The 24,213-nt window shown below is 39.5% G+C and overlaps 1 protein-coding gene across 8 annotated transcripts in view; it reads left to right on the top strand.

Annotated features, from left to right (window-relative positions):
* The window catches only part of LOC122551442 (aldehyde oxidase 1-like), a 142,707-nt gene that overhangs the window by 92,927 nt on the left and 25,567 nt on the right, over positions 1–24,213 (top strand). For 5 of the 8 annotated variants that reach the window (XM_087988902.1, XM_087988895.1, XM_043693363.2 and 2 more), the window contains 6 exons: positions 3,399–3,485; positions 5,337–5,528; positions 11,429–11,659; positions 16,847–16,942; positions 18,988–19,116; positions 19,970–20,044. In XM_087988902.1, coding sequence (XP_087845028.1) covers positions 3,399–3,485; positions 5,337–5,528; positions 11,429–11,659; positions 16,847–16,942; positions 18,988–19,116; positions 19,970–20,044 — 810 coding nt within the window. Of the gene's footprint in view, positions 1–3,398; positions 3,486–5,336; positions 5,529–11,428; positions 11,660–16,846; positions 16,943–17,405; positions 17,539–18,987; positions 19,117–19,471; positions 19,679–19,969; positions 20,045–24,213 lie in introns of those variants that run through there. The other 3 variants (XM_087988900.1, XM_087988901.1, XM_087988896.1) reach the window with 3 other exon arrangements.

Here is a 24,213-nt window from a genome sequence, read left to right as displayed (position 1 = left end):
CCATAGGTTTGCACAACATTGAGGTCCGAAGGGCATGTACTGCGCTGTAATGTTCAATGTTCTATTTGATTAGAAATTTATTTTTTTCTAAATATAAAGATTCTTCTCTCAAAAAATACTGCAATAAACTAAGAAAACTGAAAGTGTGTGACGCTGATCTATACTATACAGTGAAATTGGTGAATTACATTATTACAGTCCACAAAACGGGAGTTGATGAATCTGTACCTTGCAGACGCAGAAATGTAGCATGGTGCATAATCAATACATCCATACATAAATCCTTTTATAGGGTGATTTACGTTTATTTTGTTTTATGTTATTTTTATTGTTCTGGCCACTTTTTCATATGAGTTTACCTCCCAGCATCATGGAGAAGAAAATAGTACTCAGAATAAACAATTTCACAAACATCTGGAGCTCCTTGATGACTGCATGACTTGTCTGAAAAATTATTCTTTCGGCAAGATTTCTGATGGAATTCCTACAAAAAGAGAGAAAAATAAAATACAAAATTGATGCAGTCCCATGATTCAGGCTAACACTTTCAGTTAAATAATGAGGAAATGGTGCACTGTTTGACGTACTGTCCTTAAGTTGAGATGTTAAATCAAAGCCCTTCTACTGTCAAGTTAATCTGAAAGTCCCAAAACACTTTCTGGTCAATATTATTTCCATAACTGACACTGCTAATGTTTATCTGATTATTATCACATTGTTGCTTGTGAAGCTTGCTGTGTCCAAATTGGCTGCCACATTTCCTAAATCCAAGAAGTATCTTCATTGTCTTCAGCTGTCCCTCAGTTTGAGGATGATGCCTATTTGATTGTCAGTTTCTATCATGGATCTTTGTGTGACTGGACTCTGGTAGATCTCTGTGCTCATTGGACAGGATGTCTTTTTGACACTTCTATGTAATAATCAAGGATGTATATCATAGAATCAGAGAATCCCTATAGCAGGGAAAGACACCATTTGGCCCATCAAGTCCTGCACCGACCCTCCAAGAACATCCCACCTAGACCCAGATCTCCACCCTACCCCCGTAACCCCAATTTATCATGGCTAATCCACCCAGCCTGCAAACCCTTTGACACTGTGGGGCAATTTAGCATGGTCAATCCACCTAACCTGCGCATCACTGGACTGTGGGAGGAAAACAGAGCACCCAGCAGAAACCTATGCAGACACGGAGAAAGTGCAAACTTCACCCTTGGGTGATTCTGTGTAGAGTTTGCACATTCTCTCCATTTCTGTGTGGGTTTCCTGCAGGTGCTCCAGTCCAATGATGTGCAGGTTATCTGGACTGGCGATGATAAATTGCTCTGTAGTGTGCAGGGATGTGCAGGCTAGTTGGATTAACTATGCAAAAATTCAAAGTTACAGGGATAGGGTATGGAGGATGGGTCTGCATAGGGAACTCTTCGGGGGGGGGGGGGGCGCGGGGTCTTTGCAGACTCAATGGGCCAGATGGCCTGCTCCCATACTATAGGGATTCTATGATTCCACACAGTCATTCAAGGCCAGAATAGCACTCGCATCCCTGTGCTGTGAGGCAGCTGTACTAACCACTGAGCCACTCAATGTACATCCAAATATTAAACTAATTTTGTACACACCAAGCCTCAGTTCAGTAGCTGCTATTAGACAGCTGATTGTCACATTCCCTTGCTCTGTAGCTTCTCAGTCAGTGGAAACTGAGTCCACTTAAGTCTACACCATAAAATGGTCAACAGCAATGTGGCTAACTGTTTTCCATTGGCTATTAATTTGATATCAATTTGACATTTGCTCTGCCTCATCATTAAGATTTAACTCAAAGTGCAATACAGTGTGATGGACAATTTGTTGTCATTTAGAACAATTGTTGGCAAGCTCTCTGCAGTCATTAATGCCACTGCTGCCTCACTTCATTCAGAGTTCAGATACCTTTGTCCTCCCTTGGAAATTTAGCCATTGGAGAGTTGAGCAAAAGGGACCAAGTGGAGAAAATAGTCTTGATTATCAAGATACAGTGTCCACTTCACTGAAGCTAATTTTGTAGTTCTGCCTGAAATCTTGTGGAGCTGGCTTTAAGAAAGACATTAGCTTTTGTTTACTGATCCTCCCATTTAATCTGGATCTTGTGGTGAAGTCGCCACTGATGAATTTTTCTAGTACTCTTATGTGTCAGTGATATTCAGTACAGGTCGCAATGCAGTGAAAGGGTGAAATTTAAGTTTCCATAGTCTCTGAGTACCATGGGCTGCTCTCTCATCAGGGAGAGATAATTGGTGGTAAGTTTAACCTGAGAGTCACCACACTTCAGACGAGGGGTGAGATTGAGAAGGCAGGTCCTTCATGGTGACTTCAGATGACATGGGATTTGAACCTGTGCTGTTGGTATCACTCTGCATCACGAACAGTAGTCTAGCTTGAGTGTGTGATAGGGTGGCACAGTGGTTCGCTCTGCTGCCTCATAACACCAGGGACCTAAGTTTGAATCTAACCTCCTAACTGAATGGCCTCTATTTGCACAGTAGAAATTCTGTGATTCTATGTACAACTGCTCTGCATGTTAGGACTTTTGGTAATTTGTAGAAGTTTTTGCTGTAATGCACTCATTACCATAATTTGTTGAAGTGATTCAGTGTTGGATTTTCTTAATAGTGGTTACCTTTTGAGAGTGGTGGTTGCCAAGGTCTGGGAAATGTATTCCAGAGTTTCTCCTTCAACATATATGGGAGGTGGAATATTTGACTGACCTGGTCTGGATTGATATGAGTTTTGTTTTGTTTTAGCAACATTCAAGGACAGGTTGAGTCTCTCTCTCTCTCTCTCCCTCTCTATCATGCAGAATAGAAGAAATCAAGAGTGGCTTGACAACACTGCAGTCACCAACATGCTGCTGTCTCAGCAGCAACCACTACCAAATCACTGTCGAATGCCAAAGCTGCCAGCCTCTGACTGGCAGCTCTAGGTGGTCAAGACATAGTATCCCAAGATCCTCAGTCAATAGGGTAACCTGCTTAAGTACCTGATGGGCACAGGATCTGGTGAGCAATCTTTCCAAGAGCGAGCATGGGTTTCCTGGCGTGTTTTCCGGCAGCGTGCAAGACATTTGCTAAACTCAAAAGATCTTGCCCATGGATTGAGTGAAGTCAGTATTGGGGGGGTTAACCTGATATAATCTGTACAAATCTGATATCAATTGTTACTGGATTCACAATTACGTTGTTCAGACTGATCTTTCTAGCATTGTCAGATTGTATCATCCTCCATAAGAAGAGAGATGATGTCCCATGAGTGGAAGGGATTTTGATCAGACCAAGAGCAATTCAAAAGTAGTTAATTATCTGTGAACTATTTGTGCTCAGATTGTGAAATATGCTGCATAAAATGTGCTATTTTATATGCAGGTCGGCTACATGAGTGATGGCAGAATAATCGCTGTAGAAGTGACCTGTTACACCAATGGAGGAAATGAACTGGATTATTCCTTAATAGTGAGTTTCAATGTTTTCAAGATCAGGGGATGAACTACTGACAAGCACAGGCTTGTTCGGTTGAATGGGGAAGGTTAGGCTGTTAAGGACAGGAGAGCGAGATAGACTAAACTCCTATATTTTAAGACCATAAGAAATAGGAGTGGAAGTAAGGCCATTCAGTCCATCGAGTCCACTTCGCCATTCAATCATGGCTTTTCCTCACCTTCTATCCACAAATAGAGTGCAATGGTTTCAAAAGGCTTTGGTGTGATTCTCAAATCTCCACTTTGGTTTAAAAAATTACTTGTAGCAAATTCTGTTAAGTTTAAACCTGGAGTATTCAAAGTTAAGTCATGGGAGTATTTATTTCTCTGGCCAAAATCCATTGTACACTTGAATCAGATAGTGTTTAGCATCCCTTTAGTTATCTGCCTAGAATTGAAGACTAAGTGCTTGTGCTCTTTTTATTTTGCTGTTCTACAGCGCACCTATGCACTGTGTAAAATTTCATTTGGTTGATCTGTTTAGGATTATTCTTGCAAGTTTTACTGTTGGACGTTTCCTGAACTGCATCCAATTTGTAAATCATGTGATCTACAGCAGGCAGTTTAAAAGTCCTATCAAGTTAATTTTAAATACTAAGGAATGTATAGTTCTTAAACAAATTTTAATATCCTTAATCTCTCATAGACATGGCACATGGCAAGAAACATTGACTTTTTGAGAGAACACAGAGAGATGGGTTGGATGACTTCCTGTGTACTCTTAAGTTTTATTAGGGTCAATTTTGAACTGTGCCCCAAATTGATGGTTGAACTGGTTATGCATCATTACCTGTTACCAGTGCATTCCTGCCCATTAACATGTTTTCAAAGTATCAGAGTTCCCGCTGCAGGCAGGCAGGAACATACTCAATATTTCCATTTACCAGTTATTACCATATCCTGAGCAGGCATCTGTTAATGACATTTGTGAATTAACACTGACATCAGGAGTCACATGCTATTCAGACTCTGAGAAGAGAGGATAGAATGTGGCGAGGTGAATGAGGATAAGTGTATGAAGTTATGAGAACATAGATGGAGTGGATTGGGAGAAATGTTTCCCTTTAGTACAGGGGTCAGTAAGTAGGGGGCACAATTTTAAAATAAGGATAAGGAGGTTTATAGTGCATTTGAGGAATTTCTTTTCATCTGGATGGGTATCTGGAACTCATTGCCTGAAAGGGTGGTAGAGGCAGGAACCCTCAAGAAATTAAAGTACTACTTAAATGAGCAGTTGAATTGCTCAGTATCCAAAGCTATGGGACAAGAGCTGGAAATGGAATGAGAATAGATGCTTGAAGGCCTATCAAACAACTATTTGAATATTATTATAGTGATGAAGGAGTAAAAATAGTGAATGCAACCCTTGTATCAGCACAAAATCAAGCTGAAACTCCACAGCAGAACTGAGATAATGCTACAATGTCAGATGTGCTGGCTTGAAGAAAAGACATTAAACTGAGGTCTCTACCCAATTGGGTGGATGTGAAGATCCCATGGCATTTTTAATAAGAGGGCAGGAGGCTTTGTCCCTGCTGTCCTGTGCCAGCATTCCTCTCATAAGCAACACCAGTAACAGATTACATGATCATTCATTTCATTTACTGCTGTATTTGCCTAAAAGGGAGCATCTGCTCTTCCCCACCACTCATTGGGATCAGAGACATTGAAGAGTCATGAAGATGTGACAAGATGATATCTAAGTGTATTCTTAAATACTTATTACCTGTTCATGAGCATCTGACTATAATTAATGGAAAGGGGAGCTATATTGGATAAATATAGAGAGCAGATCGTAACAGTTGTGTTGGTTTCTTGGTGACAGGTTATGCAGCACATACTCTCAATGCTGGACAGTGGCTACCATATTCCACATGTCCGCCTGACTGGCTTTGTTTGCAAGACTAATTTGCCATCCAACACTGCATTTCGTGCATTTGGACAGCCACAGGCAATTGCCATTACTGAAAGCTGGATCACAGATGTGGCTACTAAATGTGGACTTTCAGCTGAAAAGGTAATTAATTGAAAAGAAGCTTGTTTTCCCTTGTGCACCATCCCAGTGTCCCTTACATCATCCAGGGTCCCTCTGCCCTCTCAAAGACAAAGTCAAGGCATATTTTATCTTTGCTGTTATCAGTTCACCTTTTTAGAAATAATTTTTCAGCCCTTTGTGTGAAAAACTTTTCCTGAACAATCAGTTGTCTTTCATTTGGGCATCTTCTATTACAAAAATGGTCCAAACCTTCCAAGGAACCGCAATCACTGTTAGATTGCTATTTTTACTAAGCTTCTATATCTCTGCACCAAGACCATGCTTCAGTTTACTGCTGGGTCTTCTTCAGATTTGTGCAGTATACCTGATAATCAAACTGCTTCCGGGTCTGGCTGGATTATTGGAACAAAACAGGCCATGCCCCCTTTTTGTAGTACGTGGTTGATGTATCCTGATTTAGAGGAGCCAGTGTTGGACTGGGGTGGACAAATTTAAAAATCACACAACACCAAGTTATAGTCCACCAGGTTTATTTGGAAGCACTAGATTTCGAAGCACTACTTCTTCATCAGGTGATTATGAACCAGGACCATAAGACACAGAATTTATAGCAAATGATTACAGCGTCATGCAGCTGAAATGATATGTTGAACAACCATAGATTGAGTCTTTCATCTTTTAGAATGGGTTTGCAGGTTTCAGTTCTTTAATATGTAAATCCCAGAACTTCTTTTAAGTCACATTCTCAAGATAACTGAAGGTTTTACAACAAAAGGTGCCATCTCAGCTCAGATAATGCATTAAAGGTGTGAGGCTAAAGTCTGTTTGTATCCCAATCTTGAGTCTATTTCTAAAGTGGAATTTACAAAATATTCCACGGATTGACTGCCTGCAGGTTATGCAAATTTTGAGAAAATAGAGTGAATCTGCAAATATAATTGAGCAAATACAAATTCATCCCATAAACTTATGTGTGTGCCTGTGAATAAAGAGATACAGTGTGAGTGTGCGCGTGAACGTGTGAATGCATGTGACAGAGTGTATGTTTGCGTGTTTGCAAGCTTGGTAAAGTATGTGTGTGAGAGTGTGATGGGGTATAAACCTGTGAGTGGGTACCTGCATGAATGTGAGTGTGGGGGTTGTATGTGTGTGTGTATGAGAGAGGGTCTGCATGAATGTGTGATTTTGTAAGAGTGTCTGTGTTTGTGTGTGCTTGTGTGTATGTGAGAGAGAGTGTATAGTGTAGTGGGGTCAGCGGTAGAGTGACATGAATCCAAGGTCCCGGTTGAGGTTATCCTAATGGGTACCAAACCGTATCAGCCTCTGCTCAGCTCTTTGTTGCCTGTCCTGAAGTCTGTTTTGGAGGATAGTCACCCGAAGGTCCAAGGCTGACTGTCCCTTTCCGCTGAAGTGTTCCCTGAATAGGAGGGAACACACCTGCCTGGTGTTGTTGTGCAGTGTCCATTCACCCATTGTCGCAGTGTCTGCTTGGTCTCGCCAATGTATCATGCCTCGGGGCATTCTTGCCTGCAGCGTATGGGATAGACAACTCCACTTTAGAAATAGAACCAGTCTGACTCAAGATTGTGATACAGACTTTAAGCTCACATCTTTAATGCATTGTCTGAACTGAGATGGCACATTTTGTTATAAAATCTTAAGTTATCTTGAGAATGTGCCTTAAAAGAAGTTCTGGGATTTACATATTAAAGAACCGAAACCTGCAACCAGATTATAAAAGATGAAAGACTTAATCTATGTTTGTTCAATATATCAGTTCAGTTGCATGACACTGTAATCTTTTGCTATAAATTCTGTGTCTGGTCCTGCTTCACAACCACCTGATGAAGAAACAGCACTTCGAAAGCTAGTGCTTCCAAATAAACCTGTTGAACTATAACCTGGTGGTGTATGATTTTTAATTGATGTATCCTGGTGAAATTTTACGAACACACTGAGGAGCTTTGAGAAATGTAAACAAGTTTTCAGTGTCATAGAGTCATAGAGTTGTACAGCATAGAAACAGACCCTTTGGTTCAACTTGTCTATGCTAATCAGGTATCCAAAATTATTTGCTAGCATTTGGCCCTTATCACTCCAAGCCCTTCCTATTCATGTACCCACCCAGATGCCTTTTAAGTACTGTAATTGTCCATTGCCTCTGGCAGCTCATTCCATAAATGCACTATCCTCTGTGTAAAAAGGTTGTCCCTTAAGTCCTTTTTAAATTTTTCTCCTCTCACCATAAACCTCTGATGTCTAGTTTTGAACTTCCCTACTCTGGGAAAAAGACTTTGGCAATTCACATGCCCCTCATGATTTTATAAACCTCTATAAGGTCACCCCTTAACCTTCAATGCTCCTGGGAAAATAGCCCTAGCCTTTTCAGCCTCTCCCAATAATTCAAATCTTTCAACTCTGGCAACATCTTGTAAATCTTTTCTGTACCCTTTCATGTAGCAGAGAGACCAGAATTGAATGCAGTATTCCAGAAGTGGCCTGATGTCCTGTACAACCGTAAAATGACATCCCAACTCCTATACGCTGACCAATAAAGGGAAGTATACTAAACACTTTCTTCACTACCCAGTCTACCTGTGACTCTACCTTCAAGGAACTGTGAACCTGCACCTCAAGGTCTCTTTGAACAGCAACACTCCCCAGGACCCTACCATTAAGTGTATAAGTCCTGCCCTGATTTGTCTTACCAAAATGAAACATCTCACATTTAAATTAAACTCCAACTGCCACTCCTCAGGTCATTGGGCCATCTCATCAAGGTCATTGTCCTCTGAGATAACCTTTTTCACAGTCCACTACACAACCAATTTTTGTGTCATCTGCAAATTTACTAAACATTCCTCTTATATTCAAATCCAAATCATTTATATAATTAACAAGAAGCAGTGGACCCACTGATCCTTGTGGCACACCGCGGGTCACAGGCTTCTAGTCCGAGAAACAATGTATTGGTGAATTAGCGTGTGTACGGACGGGTGAATGTGTAGGTGGGTGAGGTAATTGGTTAAGGTGGTAGGCAGGAGGAGTGGGTTGTTGCTTAGGACAGGTTGTCTGTCTGGGTCGAGGGAAGTGTGGCGTTAGTAAGGGGACAAGGTGGGTGCCACAAACCAGTCAGACAGTAATCAGTCAGTGATAGTGAATCATATTGGATGGGGTATCAGATGGAACGATTGGGGATAGTCAGTTTGATTGGGGGGAATTAGGGGATGAGGTCAGGCAATGGGAGCTAGTCAGGTCAAGTCAGTGGGGAGTGAAGGGTATCAGGCCTTGTCTGTCAATATTCTGATCAGATTGGGCAGGAGAAGTCAGGTGGTGGGAGTCACACTAGTGAGTTGTAGATGATGAGGAAATTAGGGCAGGGATGAAATGTTATGGGATAGCCAGGAGTTAGATCAGGAATTTTTTCCGTGACATTTCCCCGATAACTATACAGTAAGTGAATCAGAACTGAATCAGAGACATTTTCAGAGAAAATGGGCAAAGGAAACATGTCTGTTGCAGTTTAAACTTCCTGGGTAGTTCCCATGCAGTCAGTGCATCAAGATTTCTGAGGGGTCCAGTGCATATCTTGGATTGCAACATACAGTGTCTGACTATCCAGAGACTGTAAGATCTTGGTCAATATTTTTCACGTGTACCTATTTCTTTAATCTCTATCTTCCCAGGTTGCATCTCTTAGAAGGGCATTGGCATTTATTATATTATTGTTATTTCATAATTTGGATTCTAAAGAAGAGGTGACTGGGTTTTCTGTTGAAGTTCTGTAAAGAGGATTTTGAAAGAGGTCAAAAAGTAATTTTTGAACAGTGAGTTCAAACATCAATAAAACATGTGACTTAAATTAAATAACAACATTGGCTACCTGGGAAGTTAATGGCTAAAGTGTATTTACAGAGTTTTTTTAACCAAAAAGAAAAAGATAGATGGCGAGGGATAAAATTCAGTTTCATTGGAAAAGAAAAGAATCATACCAACAGATGGGTTGTTTAGTTTGAGAGAGTCTCGGACTATTTTGAGCCTGAAAGAAGTCTTAAACTCTTTTAGAAGTTCAAATGGACAGGGCTTTTCTTAAAGTTCCATTAGTAAAGGACTGTAAATTAGCCTGTGTACCTTGGGGAGAAACAGTGACAAAGAGTGTCACATCTGGTGAATGTTCAGGAAGTTCAAAAGGAAGCATTAACAATCTCAACAGTTGAGGAAGAATGTCAAGAATGATACTTTATGGAGGTTCCATGTAAGCAAAAGATATTGCTGAGCAAAAGGATTGAATTTTTGCTATTTAAGAGCTTTAACATTTATCTTATCCATATAGTTTTGTATTTTATCTTGTCTAATAAGCTTGTTATTTTCTTCAAAGTACATTGACATTCTCATGTGATACATACAGTTACTGATCACCAAACTGCAAAACTAAAATTGATGGTCTCTTAAGCCAGATTTCACTCTGGGATCTGAATAATCCAGTATTACCATCACCTGGATTCGTAGCACATTTCACTCCTGTGGTTTTACATTGACAAACAGTGTCACAGATGGCCTCAAGATAATGAGTTGGCTCTTATAACTTAATATAATTTTGTCATGGGCCCACTGCCTTGGCATCTTTCTATATTGTGCCCTGTTCCTAAGTCTTCCCTACTTTACTGTCGTAAGGCTGATAAATGAAGACAAATTCCTAATAGAATAATAGAAACATAGAAGATAGGAGGAGGAGGAGGTCATTTGGCCCTTCAAGTCTGCTTGGCCATTCATCACAATCATGGCTGATCATTCAGTCAATAGCCTAATCCTGCTTTTTCCCCATAACCATTCACACCAAGTGCTATAAGTAGCTGCCTCTTGAATACATTCAATGTTTTGGCATCCTGTGGTAATGGTGAAGAAATGTCTCCTCATCTCCGTCCTAAATGGTCCACCTTCGATCATCAGACTGTGACTTCTAGTTCTGAATGCACCCACCATCGGGAACATTCCTCCCTGTACCTACCCTGTCTAGTCCTGTTAGAATTTTATAAGTCTCTATGAAATTCCTCCTCACTCATCTGAACTCCAGCAAAAACAATCCTAACCTAGTCAATCTCTCCTTATATGTCAGTTCTATCATCCCTGGAATTAGCCTGGTAAACCTTTGCTGCATTCCCTTGAGAGCAAGAGCATCCTTTATCAGAAAAGGAGACGAAAACTGGTCTCGATGTGGCTTCACCAAGACCTTGTATAACTGCAACAACACATCCTTGTTCCTGTGCTCGTCTAATAAAATTAGATGATAGTTCTTAGGAATAAAGTTAGATTTTTAACAGTTAGTATTCTAGTTAATAACCCAAATAATTATATATCTGTGATGCTGCACCAAGGCCCACAATGATGATTTGACACTTACATTTGCCAGGTCTCCTCAGTCTGTGGAACTAATCAAAGTGCACTCACCAAAGTTTCCAACCAATTCCTACTTAAAATGACTGTCCTTTTTACATGAAGATATGGTCATTTTGGACATTGTAAATTGCCTCTTTTCAAGATAGTGCCATTTGATCTCAGTTTAAAGCTCTTATCCACTCCAGTAATACCAGATAAGGACAGGGTAAATAGATCCCATAGTTGCCAACTATGCTATTGGGCAGTTAACTACCATACAGCTTCTGGACACTATTTTCCTTTATGTTCAATTTACTATTAATTATAATTATTAATTATATTTGTGGGATTTCAATATTTTGGTTAATTTCTTTTTCAAAAGAAAGAGTAATGGATGATTGAGTAATGGAAATTTTGAGTGAATCTGTTGGCTGGACAGGAACATAACAGCAACAGGAGTGAGCTGGTCTACTGCTGGGTTGGGTAGGCAGTGAGTTTCTGTGGATAGCCATAGGATCATTTCAAGGCCACCGTTTCATTTTCAGGTTCGTGAAATGAATCTGTACAGAGGAGAGGAGGCCTGCACACCTTACAAACAAATATTTGACTCACGTAATCAGCTGAACTGTTGGAATAAATGCCTACAAATGGCTTCCTATCACAATAGAAAGATTTTTGTTGAAGAATTCAACAAACTCAATTGCTGGAAGAAAAGAGGCATTTCTATTGTCCCCCTGAGAAAGAGTGTTGGCTTTTCTGAACCTATCTTCAACCAGGTATGTTACATCCTCGGTTACTCCTGATCATGCGCTGTGTGAGTGTACTTTACATGTATGTGTTTTCATACATGTTTTTATGTGTCTACTTGTGGATGTAATGATTTAAACTGAAGGTATTCAATGATGTTGTCCAATTCTGCATGGAGAAGCAGCGTGGATCTTGCAGCTGCTCCTGGGATTGCAGGCTTAATTAAAGATTTATTATAGCTTTTCAAAATTATTACAGTCATTATAGTTCACTAATATAAGACTTTTATTCATTTTGTTTCATTAACGTTTATAAAAACCAAACAACAAAAATTGGGCTTTTGTTTTAAACTGACCTTTTTTTAAACAAGCTTTCCAAAGTTTACAATGGCTGATTTTGTTTTTTTATTCTAAATTCAGAAGTTAAAGTTTATATGTGTTTTAGAAGGTTTTGTTTTACAGTGCAAAAGATTTTTTTGATAAACTGAAGTTATTTTTAAAATAAGGAGTTGTCTTTTTGATCTGGAGAGTCTTACACATGGTTTGCTCTGGAGAAGATTTTTTTCTTCAAGGAATTTATTGAAGAGAAGTCATTTTGTATTCAGTTAATCGGCTAAATTGTTGATTTTATTTAAGTTTTATATGTTTGCTATGTTATCTTTATTTTTTTCCATTTTAACATTATTTTCTGTAGTTAACTGTAGTTTATTTTATATATAAGGTGTTATTGAAACATCCTTTTTTAGGCTGAGTATTATTAAGAGCATATATGAAATACAGAGTGAGATGGCTAGATTTAGACAAGTTATTACATTGCAGAATCAGTCAGATAGATGGGTGATTGTCAGGAAAGGTAAGAAGGTAGCTCAAAAGTCTTCAGTGACTATTCCTTTATCAAATATATATTCAGTTTTTGGAACCGTAGAAGGGAAATATAAGAGGCAGTCAGTTATTGGACACTTGGAATGATTCTTATGTTAGGCAGTATTTGATAAGATTTAATAGAATTATTGTTATCCAGGAGATTCTGTGGCAGTGAGCATAAATTTAGGATGGTTATTGGTTTCCTGGTGCTAGGATTAAGGATTACTCTAAATGTTTCAAGCATATTGTGAAAGATGAGATTGAGAAGCCAGTAATTATTGTACACATTGGTTAGAATGACATTTTTAGAGAAAAGATTCAAGCAGCACAGAGTAAATGTAAGGGATTAGGTAGAAGATTACAAAACAGAATCTTAAAAGCAGTAATTTCAGGTTTACTCCCAATGCCAAACTCAAATGAGAGAAGGAACAAAAGGTTGAAGGAGGTAAATCAATGGCTGAACAGCTGGTGTATTGTTCAGGGATTCAGGTTTTTCAACAGTTGGAATGTCTTTTGGGATAGGAAAGACCTATTCAAAAAGATGGATCCAACCTAAACTGGAAAGGGACCAATATCTTATCAGGGAGATTTACCCATTCAATTAAAGGAGACTTTATATCGATAGAGACAGGGAGTGGAGGAATTCTAAGTAACAGTGTAAACAGAAGGATTGATGGGAAAGGTTCTGAATGTGAAGAGAGCAGATCAGTTAGAAAAGAAAGATGAGAATCAAATTATTTATTAACTCTGAAGAACTAAATTGCATTTATTTCAATGCAAGGTGTTTTATAGGTAAATCTGGTGAATTCAGGGCATGTTAAGAACATGGGATTGGGACATCATAGTTAGAACATAGAACATAGAACAATACAGCACAGAACAGGCCCTTCGGCCCACGATGTTGTGCCGAACTTCTAACCTAGATTAAGTACCCATCCATGTACCTATCCAAATGCCGCTTAAAGGTCGCCAATGATTCCGACTCTACCACTCCCACGGGCAGCGCATTCCATGCCCCCACCACTCTCTGGGTAAAGAACCCACCCCTGACATCTCCCCTATACCTTCCACCCTTCACCTTAAATTTATGTCCCCTTGTAACACTCTGTTGTACCCGGGGAAAAAGTTTCTGACTGTCTACTCTATCTATTCCTCTGATCATCTTATAAACCTCTATCAAGTCACCCCTCATCCTTCGCCGTTCCAACGAGAAAAGGCCGAGAACTCTCAACCTATCCTCGTACGACTTCCTCTCCATTCCAGGCAACATCCTGGTAAATCTTCTCTGCACCCTCTCCAAAGCTTCCACATCTTTCCTAAAGTGAGGCGACCAGAACTGCACACAGTACTCCAACTGTGGCCTAACCAAAGTCCTGTACAGCTGCAACATCACTTCACGACTCTTGAATTCAATCCCTCTGCTAATGAACGATAATACTCCATAGGCCTTCTTACAAACTCTATCCACCTGAGTGGCAACCTTCAAAGATCTATGTACATAGACCCCAAGATCCCTCTGTTCCTCCACCTGACTAAGAACCCTACCATTAACCCTGTATTCCGCATTCTTATTTGTTCTTCCAAAATGGACAACCTCACACTTGGCAGGGTTGAACTCCATCTGCCACTCCTCAGCCCAGCTCTGCATCATATCTAAGTCCCTCTGCAGCCGACAACAGCCCTCCTCACTGTCCACAACTCCACCTATCTTCGTATCATCTCCATTTCTCAGCCAAGTTATGACAGAAACTTGGCTGAGAAATGGAGGCAAGTAGGGAGGGGAAGGAGTTGGTGTTTTTGATTAAGGAACACATTACTGCTGTAACTATGGAAAATATTTCTGAAAAATCGTCCAGTGAAAATATATAGGTAGAAATTACAAAAAATAAAGGAAAGATAACTTTGATGGGATTGTACTATCGCTCCCCCAATAGTAAGAAGGGAATTGAGAAACAATTATATAGGGAGATCTCAGATATGTATAAGCATGATCAGGTTGTAATAAGGGAAGATTTTAATTTTCCAAACATTGGCTGGGGCTACCACAATGTTAAAGGTTTGGATGGTGAAGAATTTTTCAAACGTGTTCAAGAAAATTTTCTTTATCAATATGACGATGCTCTTACTAGAGAAGGAGCAAATTTAGACCTCCTTTTGGGCAATAGGGCAGGGCAGGTGACTGAAGTTAAAAGGAGGGGAATGCTTTGTGTCTCACGATCATTATTCTATTAGTTTCAAAATGGTTATGGAAAAGGAGAAGCTTTCCATAAAAATTAAAGTTTTTAAATTAGAATAAGGTAAAGTTTAATGGTATGAGACAAGAACTTTCAAAAGTTGATTGGAATAGACTGTTCACAGGTAAAAGGTCTTCTGGCAAATGGGAGGCATTCAAGAGTGTGATGATGAGTTCAGAGGCATTTTATTCCTGTTAGAGTGATTGGTAAATCTGGTAGGATTAAGGAACAATGGATGAATAAAGATATTGAGGTTCAAGAACAAAAGAGAATCTTATTTTAGATATAGACAATTGAATCTCTTTAACAATATAAAGAGTGTAGAGGCATTCTTAAGAGAGAAATCAGGAAGGCAAAGACGGGTTATGAGATAGCATTGGCAGATAAGATTAAGGTTAATCCAAAGAGATTCTACAAATATATTAAGAGAAGAGGATAACTAGAGAGAGGGTAGGCCTTTTAAAGATCAAAGAAGTCATCTTTGCATTGAATCTCAGGATATGAGAGATATACTAAGTGAATATTTCACATCAGTTTTTACTGTGGAGAAAGAAATGAAGTCTAGAGAATGCAAAGAAATAAACTTTGATGTTTTAAAAACAGTTCACATTACAGAAGAGAAAGTTTGGAAGGTCTTAGAGAACATAAAGGTGGATAAATCTGCAGGACCTGATTTAAGGTATGCCAGATCGTGGTGGGAAGTAAGAGAGGAAATTATGTGACTCCTTGCAGAAATATTTGCATCATCCATATGCCTGATGACTGGAAGGTGACTAATATTATACCTTTGTTTAAGAAATGTTGTAAGGAAAAACTAGGGAATTATAGACCTGTGAGTCTGACTTTGCTTGTGGGTAAATTGTTTGAAGTGATTATAAAAGGTAGGATTTATAGACATTTAGAGAGGCAAAAATTGATTAAGAATAGTCAGCATGGTTTTGTGCAAGGAAACGCATGTTTCACAAACTTGATTGAGTTTTTTTGAGAAAGTTACCAAAAAGTTTGATGATGGCAGAGCATTAGATGTTGTTTATTTGGATTTTAGTAAAGCCTTTCATAAAGTTCCGCATGGTAGATTTATTAGTAAAATTAGGTCACATGGGATTCAGGGTGAACTTGCCCAATTGGATACATAATTGACTTAATGGGAGGAGACAGAGCGTAATGGTGGAGGGGTTGCTTTTCAGACTGGAGGCCTGTGACCTAATTTTACTAATAAATCTACCATGCGGAACTTTCACAAGGGATCGGTTCTGGGTCCTCATTTGTTTGTCATTTATATAAATTATTTGGATGAGAGTATAGAAGACATGGTTAATAAGTTTGTGGATGACAATAATTTTTTTATGATTACAAAAGGATCTTGACCAAATGGGTTGAAAAATGGCAGATGGAGTTCAATCTGGATAAATGCGAGGTATTGCATTTTGGTGCAATAAACAAGAGTAGAGCTTATACAATTAATAGGGTCTTGTGTAGTGATGTAGAACAGAGGGACCTAGGGGTGCAAGTACATAATTCTTCAAAGTTTGCATCACACATAGACAGGATGGTTCGGAAGGCATTTGGCACACTTGCCTTCATTGCTCAGTCCTTTGAGTGTGGGAGCTGGGAAGTCATGTTGAGGTTATACAGGTCATTGCTGAGGCCTCATCTGGATAACTGTCCAGTTCTGGTCGTCTAGTTATAGAAAGGATATTATCAAGTTGGAGAGGGTTCAGAAGAGATTTACCAGGATGTTGACGGGGAAGGAAGGTTTGATCTATAAAGGCTGGATAGGCTGGGATTTTTTTACTTAAGTGTAGGAGGTTGAGAAATGATATGATAGAAATTTATAAAATAATGGTAGTTGTCTTTTCCAAAACCAGGGCACACCATTTCAAGGTGAGAGAGAGAGAGAGAGAGAGACTTAAAAAATACATAAGATGCAACTTTTATACACAGAGGATGGTTCGTATGTGGAATGAATTTCCTGAGAAAGTGGTGGATGTGGGTACAATTACAATGTTTAAAAGACATTTGGATAGGTACATGGATGGATTGATGGCATATGTTGGACCCAGGGAGCTGCAAATGTGAGAGAGTTGATTATTAATTTAAGCATCTTTTTGTTTTGAAGGCTGGAGCTTTGCTCCATGTTTATGAGGATGGATCTGTTTTGTTGACCCATGGTGGCATAGAGCTGGGACAAGGCCTTCACACTAAGATTCTTCAGGTAATCAGGTTCTTTTGTGCTGACTGTCTTATAATGGAAGTGGCAATTATGTAGAGTTTCTCTTTTCTTACTTGTGAGTGCTTGCAAGGTTCTTCAGCAAGAGGCAAATTGGACTCTGTCCTTTCCCAAGGTCCACATTTGGTGACCTTCCAGCAAAGGTTAGGCATCTGTGGTAAGTAATCCTCCCTGACTTTACTTATTGCCATTTTCCACACTCTCTACCTTCAAAGATCTGAGCACGGACATTCTACACTTCTAACTAATATGTTGGCTAAGATTAGAATTTGGAAACTTCTGTTGTTACTGGCTCAGATGATGCATTTAATTATTGACCACCAGGTCCCAGCAGTTATATATAATCTAGAATTAAAATCAGAGCTAGGCTTCAGTGACTCTGGGTTGGGAAGAGGAAAAAGAAAATTGGTCTGGCTTCTTTCTCCTGATTGTATTTTGTCATTCACAGAACTGCTTTGCTAGAGACAGAAACCCACAAATCCAGAAGAGCCGCCAATCCCCAATGAGATCCTGGCCTAATATAGAACAACTTGGGGCTCCTGCTGTTCGTTGAGACTGGGAAAATTGGGAAGAATTCTATGGTATTTGGGAGCCTCTGAGCACAACATATGCTGACCAGCTTGTTTAAACCCATGTATTTGTATGGTTGAGTTTGAAAGATGTGGTGATGGAAATTTCAAATACACCCCCCAGAGAGACTGCGGTGCACAAGAAGCTTGAAATTTGAAGCAGTAGCCCGAGCCTTAGGAGCATTGTATTTCAGAGAATAAGTCGGCTTTTTGGTCCTTCAAGCATGATCCTGACTTATTTGGTTGTGGCCATGGCTCTATTTTGCTGTCTGTATCATATAACACTTGGTTCCCTTGTCTATCAAAAATCTATTTTGTTCAACATTCAAAAAATTCAAAGAATTAGCTTCCACTATATTCTAAGGAACTAATGATATTTTGAGAGAAAAACTCATTCTTGTATCTATCTTAAAAGGGAGACTTATTCTTAAACTATGTTCTCTGTGGTCTCATCACAAGAGAAAACATCTTCCCACTAACCACTATATACAGCCCTCAAGATGTTTTTTGTTCCAATTGAATCATCTCTTATCTGTCTAGTCTCTAAACTTAACCTATTCAACTTTTTGTCATAAGGTACGCTGTTCTCTCAGGAATGAATTAAGTGCACCTTCTCGGAATAGCTTTAAAAGCAATTATGTTTCTTTTTAACTAATGAGACCAAAATTGTACACAGTATTCCAAATGTGGCCTTACTAATGTCCTGTACAACTACAGTAAAACTTCCCTATGTTTTATATTCCATTCCACTTGCAAAAATGACAACTTTCCACTTTTCTTTGTAACCACTTGCTATACCTCCAAGCTAACTTTTTTTGTGATTTACATATCAGGATACCCAGATCAATTTGGACAGTGGATTCAGCTATCTCTCTCTGTTTAAATACTATACTACGTTTTTACTTGCTCTGCCAAAATGGAGAAGTTCACATTTACATACATTGTGTTCCATCTGGGCAAAACTTTGGCAATCACTCAACCTGTCTATATACCTTTGCAGACTTTCTACCTTCTATTGACAAGTTAATTTATTACCTATATTAATGTCATCAGCAAATTTAACCACTACAGTTATTACCTTATCAAAATACTGCAGTACATTATGTCATTATGATTTCCCTTACATAAAACTATGTCAGCTTTGGCCAACCACATACAATTTTCTAAGTATTACTAAGTATTTTTTAAGTAACTTTCTTAATGAGGGATTCCAGCATCTTCCCTATGTCAGATAACAGGCTAACTGGCTGAAAATTTGCTACTTTCTCTGTCCCTTTCTCCTTGAATTAAAGTGCTCCAATCCACTTGGACCCTTCCCGAATCGAAGGAATTTTGGAAGATTATAATCAATGCATCTATCATTTCTGCTGCTTTGTCGTGATGGTTGGCATGAGGTGATCCGTTCTTATTAGACAATCTATTCTTGACTGAGCTATCTCCTATTCCTTCCTGACCTTTCAGATTGCCAGCCATGAGTTGAAGATTCCAATGTCTGCTATCCACCTGAGTGAAACCTCCACTGAAAAGGTGCCTAACACCACCCCTACTGCAGCTTCCTTCAGCACTGATCTCAATGGCATGGCTGTGAAGGTAATATGGGAAATTATGCTTGGATGAAGTAAGATCACTAGTGAATGGCCTGGGTTGCTGTGAGGAGGAAGGAACTGAAACTAATCACTGTATTCAGGCCTCCATGAATACCATGATACAGAACTGGCAGCTCAAAGTTATATTGCTCCACATTACTTCTTTTGAGTGGGTACTTTAAAATCCTCACAAATGCTACCCTGCTCACCAATGCCCATTTCTGGTGAGGTTTGATTGGCAAGAAGCTCTCGGAAATGGTAGTTCCCCAGAGGAAACATTAACTCTATGTCTTTGTCTCTCCACAGATGCTTGGCAGACATTATAGTATCTTCATCATTTTCTGTACTTATTCCATTAGACATCAGTCAGCACAAGGCTCACCAATCTAACCCTTGCTCACATGACCCAGCTACCCTTGGGACAACATGAGGATTGAGAACACACCAGATCTCAACAAATGATCACTGTGATGTGAAAACACTTCTAATCTGTGAAAGCAACGTTGTAGTTCATGATTCCCACCCGATCTCACTGGAGCCTCAACTCTTCATGGTCAAGAGGGCAGGTGACCAGTTTTATTTCCCAAAGTATGAGGAAACAAGCACCTATGGAGTTCATTTGAAGTCCTTACCCAATCTGGTCTTTATGATTGCAATTTCCTACTAATATCACTGAGTTGTCTAAAGCTGGTTTAACACATACATTAAACACATATTTTACCAGGGATGTCTTAGTTCCTGAGATGTTAATGGTTGTTTACACTTCATTTGGATTCTGGTTCTGGAGTATTTTTCTGTGTCATTATAGTTCCTGATGTGGCATTTCCCTAATCATGGTTTGGTCCTGTTTCTGTCAGGATGCTTGTCAAAGTCTTTTGCAGCGACTGCAACCTTTCATGGATGAAAATCCAAAAGGAACCTGGAATGACTGGGTGAGTCACTTATTCAGACAGTTTTAATAAAAGAACATTTAAAACCAAATCACATCATATTGAACCTTACAATTTTTCAGGGCATCATGAAGCACTTTAAAGCCACTGAGGAACTTTTCAAATTACTGCTGCAACAAAGGAAATCTGGCAGCCAATCTGGGCATAGCAAGCCCCCAAAAGCAGCTATGTGATAATAATGCAAAATCTGGCTCTGACAAAGCCATTAGTACCAGAGCTAAGGGTGATAATTTATGGCCAAAATATGGTCTGTGCTGTTTCTGGATCTGATCACTTCCAGGGTGGTTCATGCGGAATGCCATTTTGGTGAGTGCATTACAGCCTACATTATAGACAATTATTTGCAAAAGGAATCCTGGCCATTTATCATCTTGGCATCCCAGAGTCATACAGCACAGAAACAGACTCTGTCATATGTGATGACCAGACATCCCAATCTAACCTAGTCATATTTGCCAGCATTTGGCCAATATCCCGCTAAGCCCTTCTTATTCATACGCCCATCAACTTGCCTTTTAAATGTCGTAATTGTACCCACCTCTACCACTTCCTCTGGCAGCTCGTTCCATACAAGCACCATCCTCTGTTGGGGAAAAATTACCCCTCAGTTCCTTTTTAAATCTAACCACTCCCACCTTAAACCTATGCCCTCTAGTTTTGCACTCCCCATTCAAGCAAAAAGACCTTGGGTATTCTTCTTATCCATGCCCCTCGCGATTTTACAAACCTCAATAAGATCACCCCTCAATCTCCAATGCTCCAGGGAAAAATTGTCCTTGCTTATTCAGCCTCTCCCTATAGCTCAAACCCTCTGACATACTTGTAAATCTTTTCTGCACCTTCTCAAATTTAACTACATCCATCCACTTTGAGAGCAAAAGAGAGAATGCTGTTCAGTTTTTTGGACACAGTGTCCAGTCCAACATGGTTGATTTTGAAGGAGTCTTGCTTGAGTGCTTGTAAAATTGACTTCACAAAGGAGCTTAGTGTTTCTGAGTAATAGGGTCCTCCTACTGAATCTGGAGAATGCAGTGGAGGTATATTACTAGTGGAATTTCTGTAGCACTCTTGTGTCCCTATACACAGTCCAGGTCTTAATGTAGATTGTCAATTTGGTATGACAATTGGTCTGTACACAAAGAGTTTTGTTTACCTACGCAAATCTTTGTTGTCAAGCAGGGAAGGACAAAGAAAATGCAACAAAGACACTATGAGCCTCATCTTTAAATTTTATTTATTCATTCATGGGATGTGCTAGTCAATAGCTGGGCCAATATTCCAGCAACACATTTCCATCTCTGATCTCCAGCATCTGCAGACCTCACTTTCTCCTCAATATTTGTTGCCCATTCTTAAATCCACAGATAGCAGATAAGAGTCAACCATATTGCTGTGAGTCTGGAGTCACTTTGTAGGCTACATTAGATAGGATGGCAGTTTCCTTCCCTAAAGAACATAAGTGAACCAGATGGGTTTTTATGACAAATGACAAGACTCTCATTCCAGAATTTTATTGATTTCAAATTCCACAATCTGCCATGGTGGGATTCAAACCCAGGTTCCAAGAAAATACCTGGATCTCTGGGCCTCCCCTGCCTCACCTCTTCCTCCTACCTGGTAACATTAACATTAATGACTAGGTGGAGCTTAAAATGGCAACAATATGACAATCAAACTGCAGCATGTTTTAGGTCCAAATACCTAAATGATAAGGTAGAATAGTAACACAGAGAGAGAAAACAAATTACACAGTTGTACTACATCATATAATGTACTGCCTCATCTTCTCAAGAATCTGAGAGTTGAGAATTGGCATGCTTGCCTGCAGATCTACAGCAGAAACTCACGACACTGATTAGATGTCATCATTGAATCAAAGATCAACCACCATTAACAGCAATAGGAGTAAGCAGATCATCATATCAGAAAAGTGTGTAATGCTGATTTAATACCAGTTATACCATTTTGGAAGTTGCTGCTCTGGTTTTACATGTCCTGTAGCATGAAGGCACTCCGCCTTCCCTTAACTGCCAACAGTAGCGTGCTTCATCAATCTGTGAGCTAGTTGTTACTTACCTTCTCATAGTTGTTTGAATTGTTTAAGTTCTGAGTTGCTTACAGATCATGATGCCTGCAAAAGGTGCAGGTGAACATGGAGAAGGCACTTCTTATTATTGCAAAAGCTCTGACACATAACTGTTCCCTGGCATTGTATTCTGACCACCTACCGTCCTCGGTGTAAGATAATCTGTCTCATTCATCATCTTTAAACTTGCCCCCTCTCACCTTAAAACAATGCCCCTTAGTATTTGACATTTCCATCCTAGGAAATGAAATTCTTACTATTCACACAATGCATGCCTCACATAATTTTACATGTTTCTATCAGGCCCCTCAGCCTCTGACACTCTAGCGAAAAGTTTGTTCAACCTCTCCTTAGAGCTACTGCAATTCAGGCAACAACCTGATAAACCTCTTTTGCACACTCTCAACCTTTATCCTTAATGCCCTGACCAATGCCATATGCCTTCTTGTGTTACCACTTACATGGAGCTATAGACTTGGACCCCAAAATCCCTCCATATATCACTGTTACTAAGAGCCCTGGCTTTTACTGTATATTTACTCTTTCATTTGACCTCCTAAAATGCATCATCTCACACTTGTCTGGATTAAACCCCATCTGCCATTTCTTTCCAACTGATCTATATCCTGCTGTATCCTTTGACAACCTTCCTTACAGTCCAAACTCAAATTTTCATGTTGTCTGTAAACGTACTAATCAGACCACCAATATTTTCATCCAAATCATTTATATACAATGGTCCCAGCACTGATCCTTGTGGAATATCATTTGACCTCCAGTCAAAAAACATCCCTCCACAACTACCCTTTGTCTTCTATGACCAAGCCAATTTTGTATCAAACTTACTATGGATCCCATGTGACTTACTCACTATGGATCCCATGTGACTTAGTCTTCTGGATCCATCTATCAAGAGGAATCTTGTCAAATGCTTTAGTAAAGTCAATGTAAACAATATCCATTTCCCTAATTCCATCAATCGTTTTCATTACTTCCTCAAAAAAAGATCAAATTTGTAAGATAAAACCTGCCCCTCACAAAGCCAGGCTGACGATCCTTAATAAGTTCATTCTTCTCCAAATATGAATAAATCCTGTCCCTAAGGATCTTCTGTAATAAATTCCAGACCACTAATGTAAGGGTCAGTGGCCTATAATTTCTTTGATTATCCCTGTTGTCCTTCTTAAACAAAGGAACAATATCATCTATTCTCCAGTCTCCTAAGAGAATACAAAGATCTCTGTCAAGGCCCCAGCAGTCTTCTCCCTTGCCTTCTTCACTATCCGACTCATCTATTTTATGATTTTCAACAAACCCAGCAACATTTCTTTCTTAATATTGTTATGGCCCAGAATATCAACATACCCCTCTCTAATCTTATCATCATCATGTCCTCCTCCTTGTGAATACTGATATGAAGTACATGTGAAGGACCCCCTTATCCACTTTCTCTGGCTTTACACCTAAGTTACATCCTTTGTCTTTGAGTGGATCTACCCTTTCCCTAGCTACCCTCTTGCTTCTAATATAGATATAAAATGCCTTGGGATTCTCCTTAATCCTCTCACCAAGGACACTTCATGGCCCCCCTTGGCCCTCCTGAATTCTTGTTGAAGTTCTTTTCTGCTTCCTTTATATTTCTCAAGGGTCTTGTCTGATTTCAAGTTCCCAAATGTTTTCTTTCTCTTTTTGATGAAACTTTCAATATCTCTTATCGTCCAAGGTTCCGAATCTAGCCATCCTTATCTTTTATCCTCACAGGAACATGCTGGTCATAGACTCTGATCAACTGGCCTTTAGAAGGTTCTCACATGTCAATGTGAAATTACCCTCAAAAAGCCACCCCAATCCGTTTCTTATGTTCTTACCTAATACTGTTGGAATCAGCTTTCCCCAATTTAGTACTTTCACCCAAGGACCAGTTTTATCCATATCCATAACTATCCTAAAACTTCTAAAATTATGATCATCGTTCCCAAAATGTTTCCCCACTGAAACTGTGTTTACCTGGCCAGGCTCATTCCGCAGTGCAAGATCTAGTACAGCCTCTTAGTTGGACAATCTG

This window comes from Chiloscyllium plagiosum, unplaced genomic scaffold (assembly GCF_037043375.1).
Source record: "Chiloscyllium plagiosum isolate Xiang-an unplaced genomic scaffold, Cpla_swu_hap1 HiC_scaffold_7, whole genome shotgun sequence".
NCBI classification, from domain to species: Eukaryota; Metazoa; Chordata; class Chondrichthyes; order Orectolobiformes; family Hemiscylliidae; genus Chiloscyllium; species Chiloscyllium plagiosum.
Note: the sequence above shows the minus strand (reverse complement) of the source record. Positions and strands in the feature narration are given on the sequence as shown.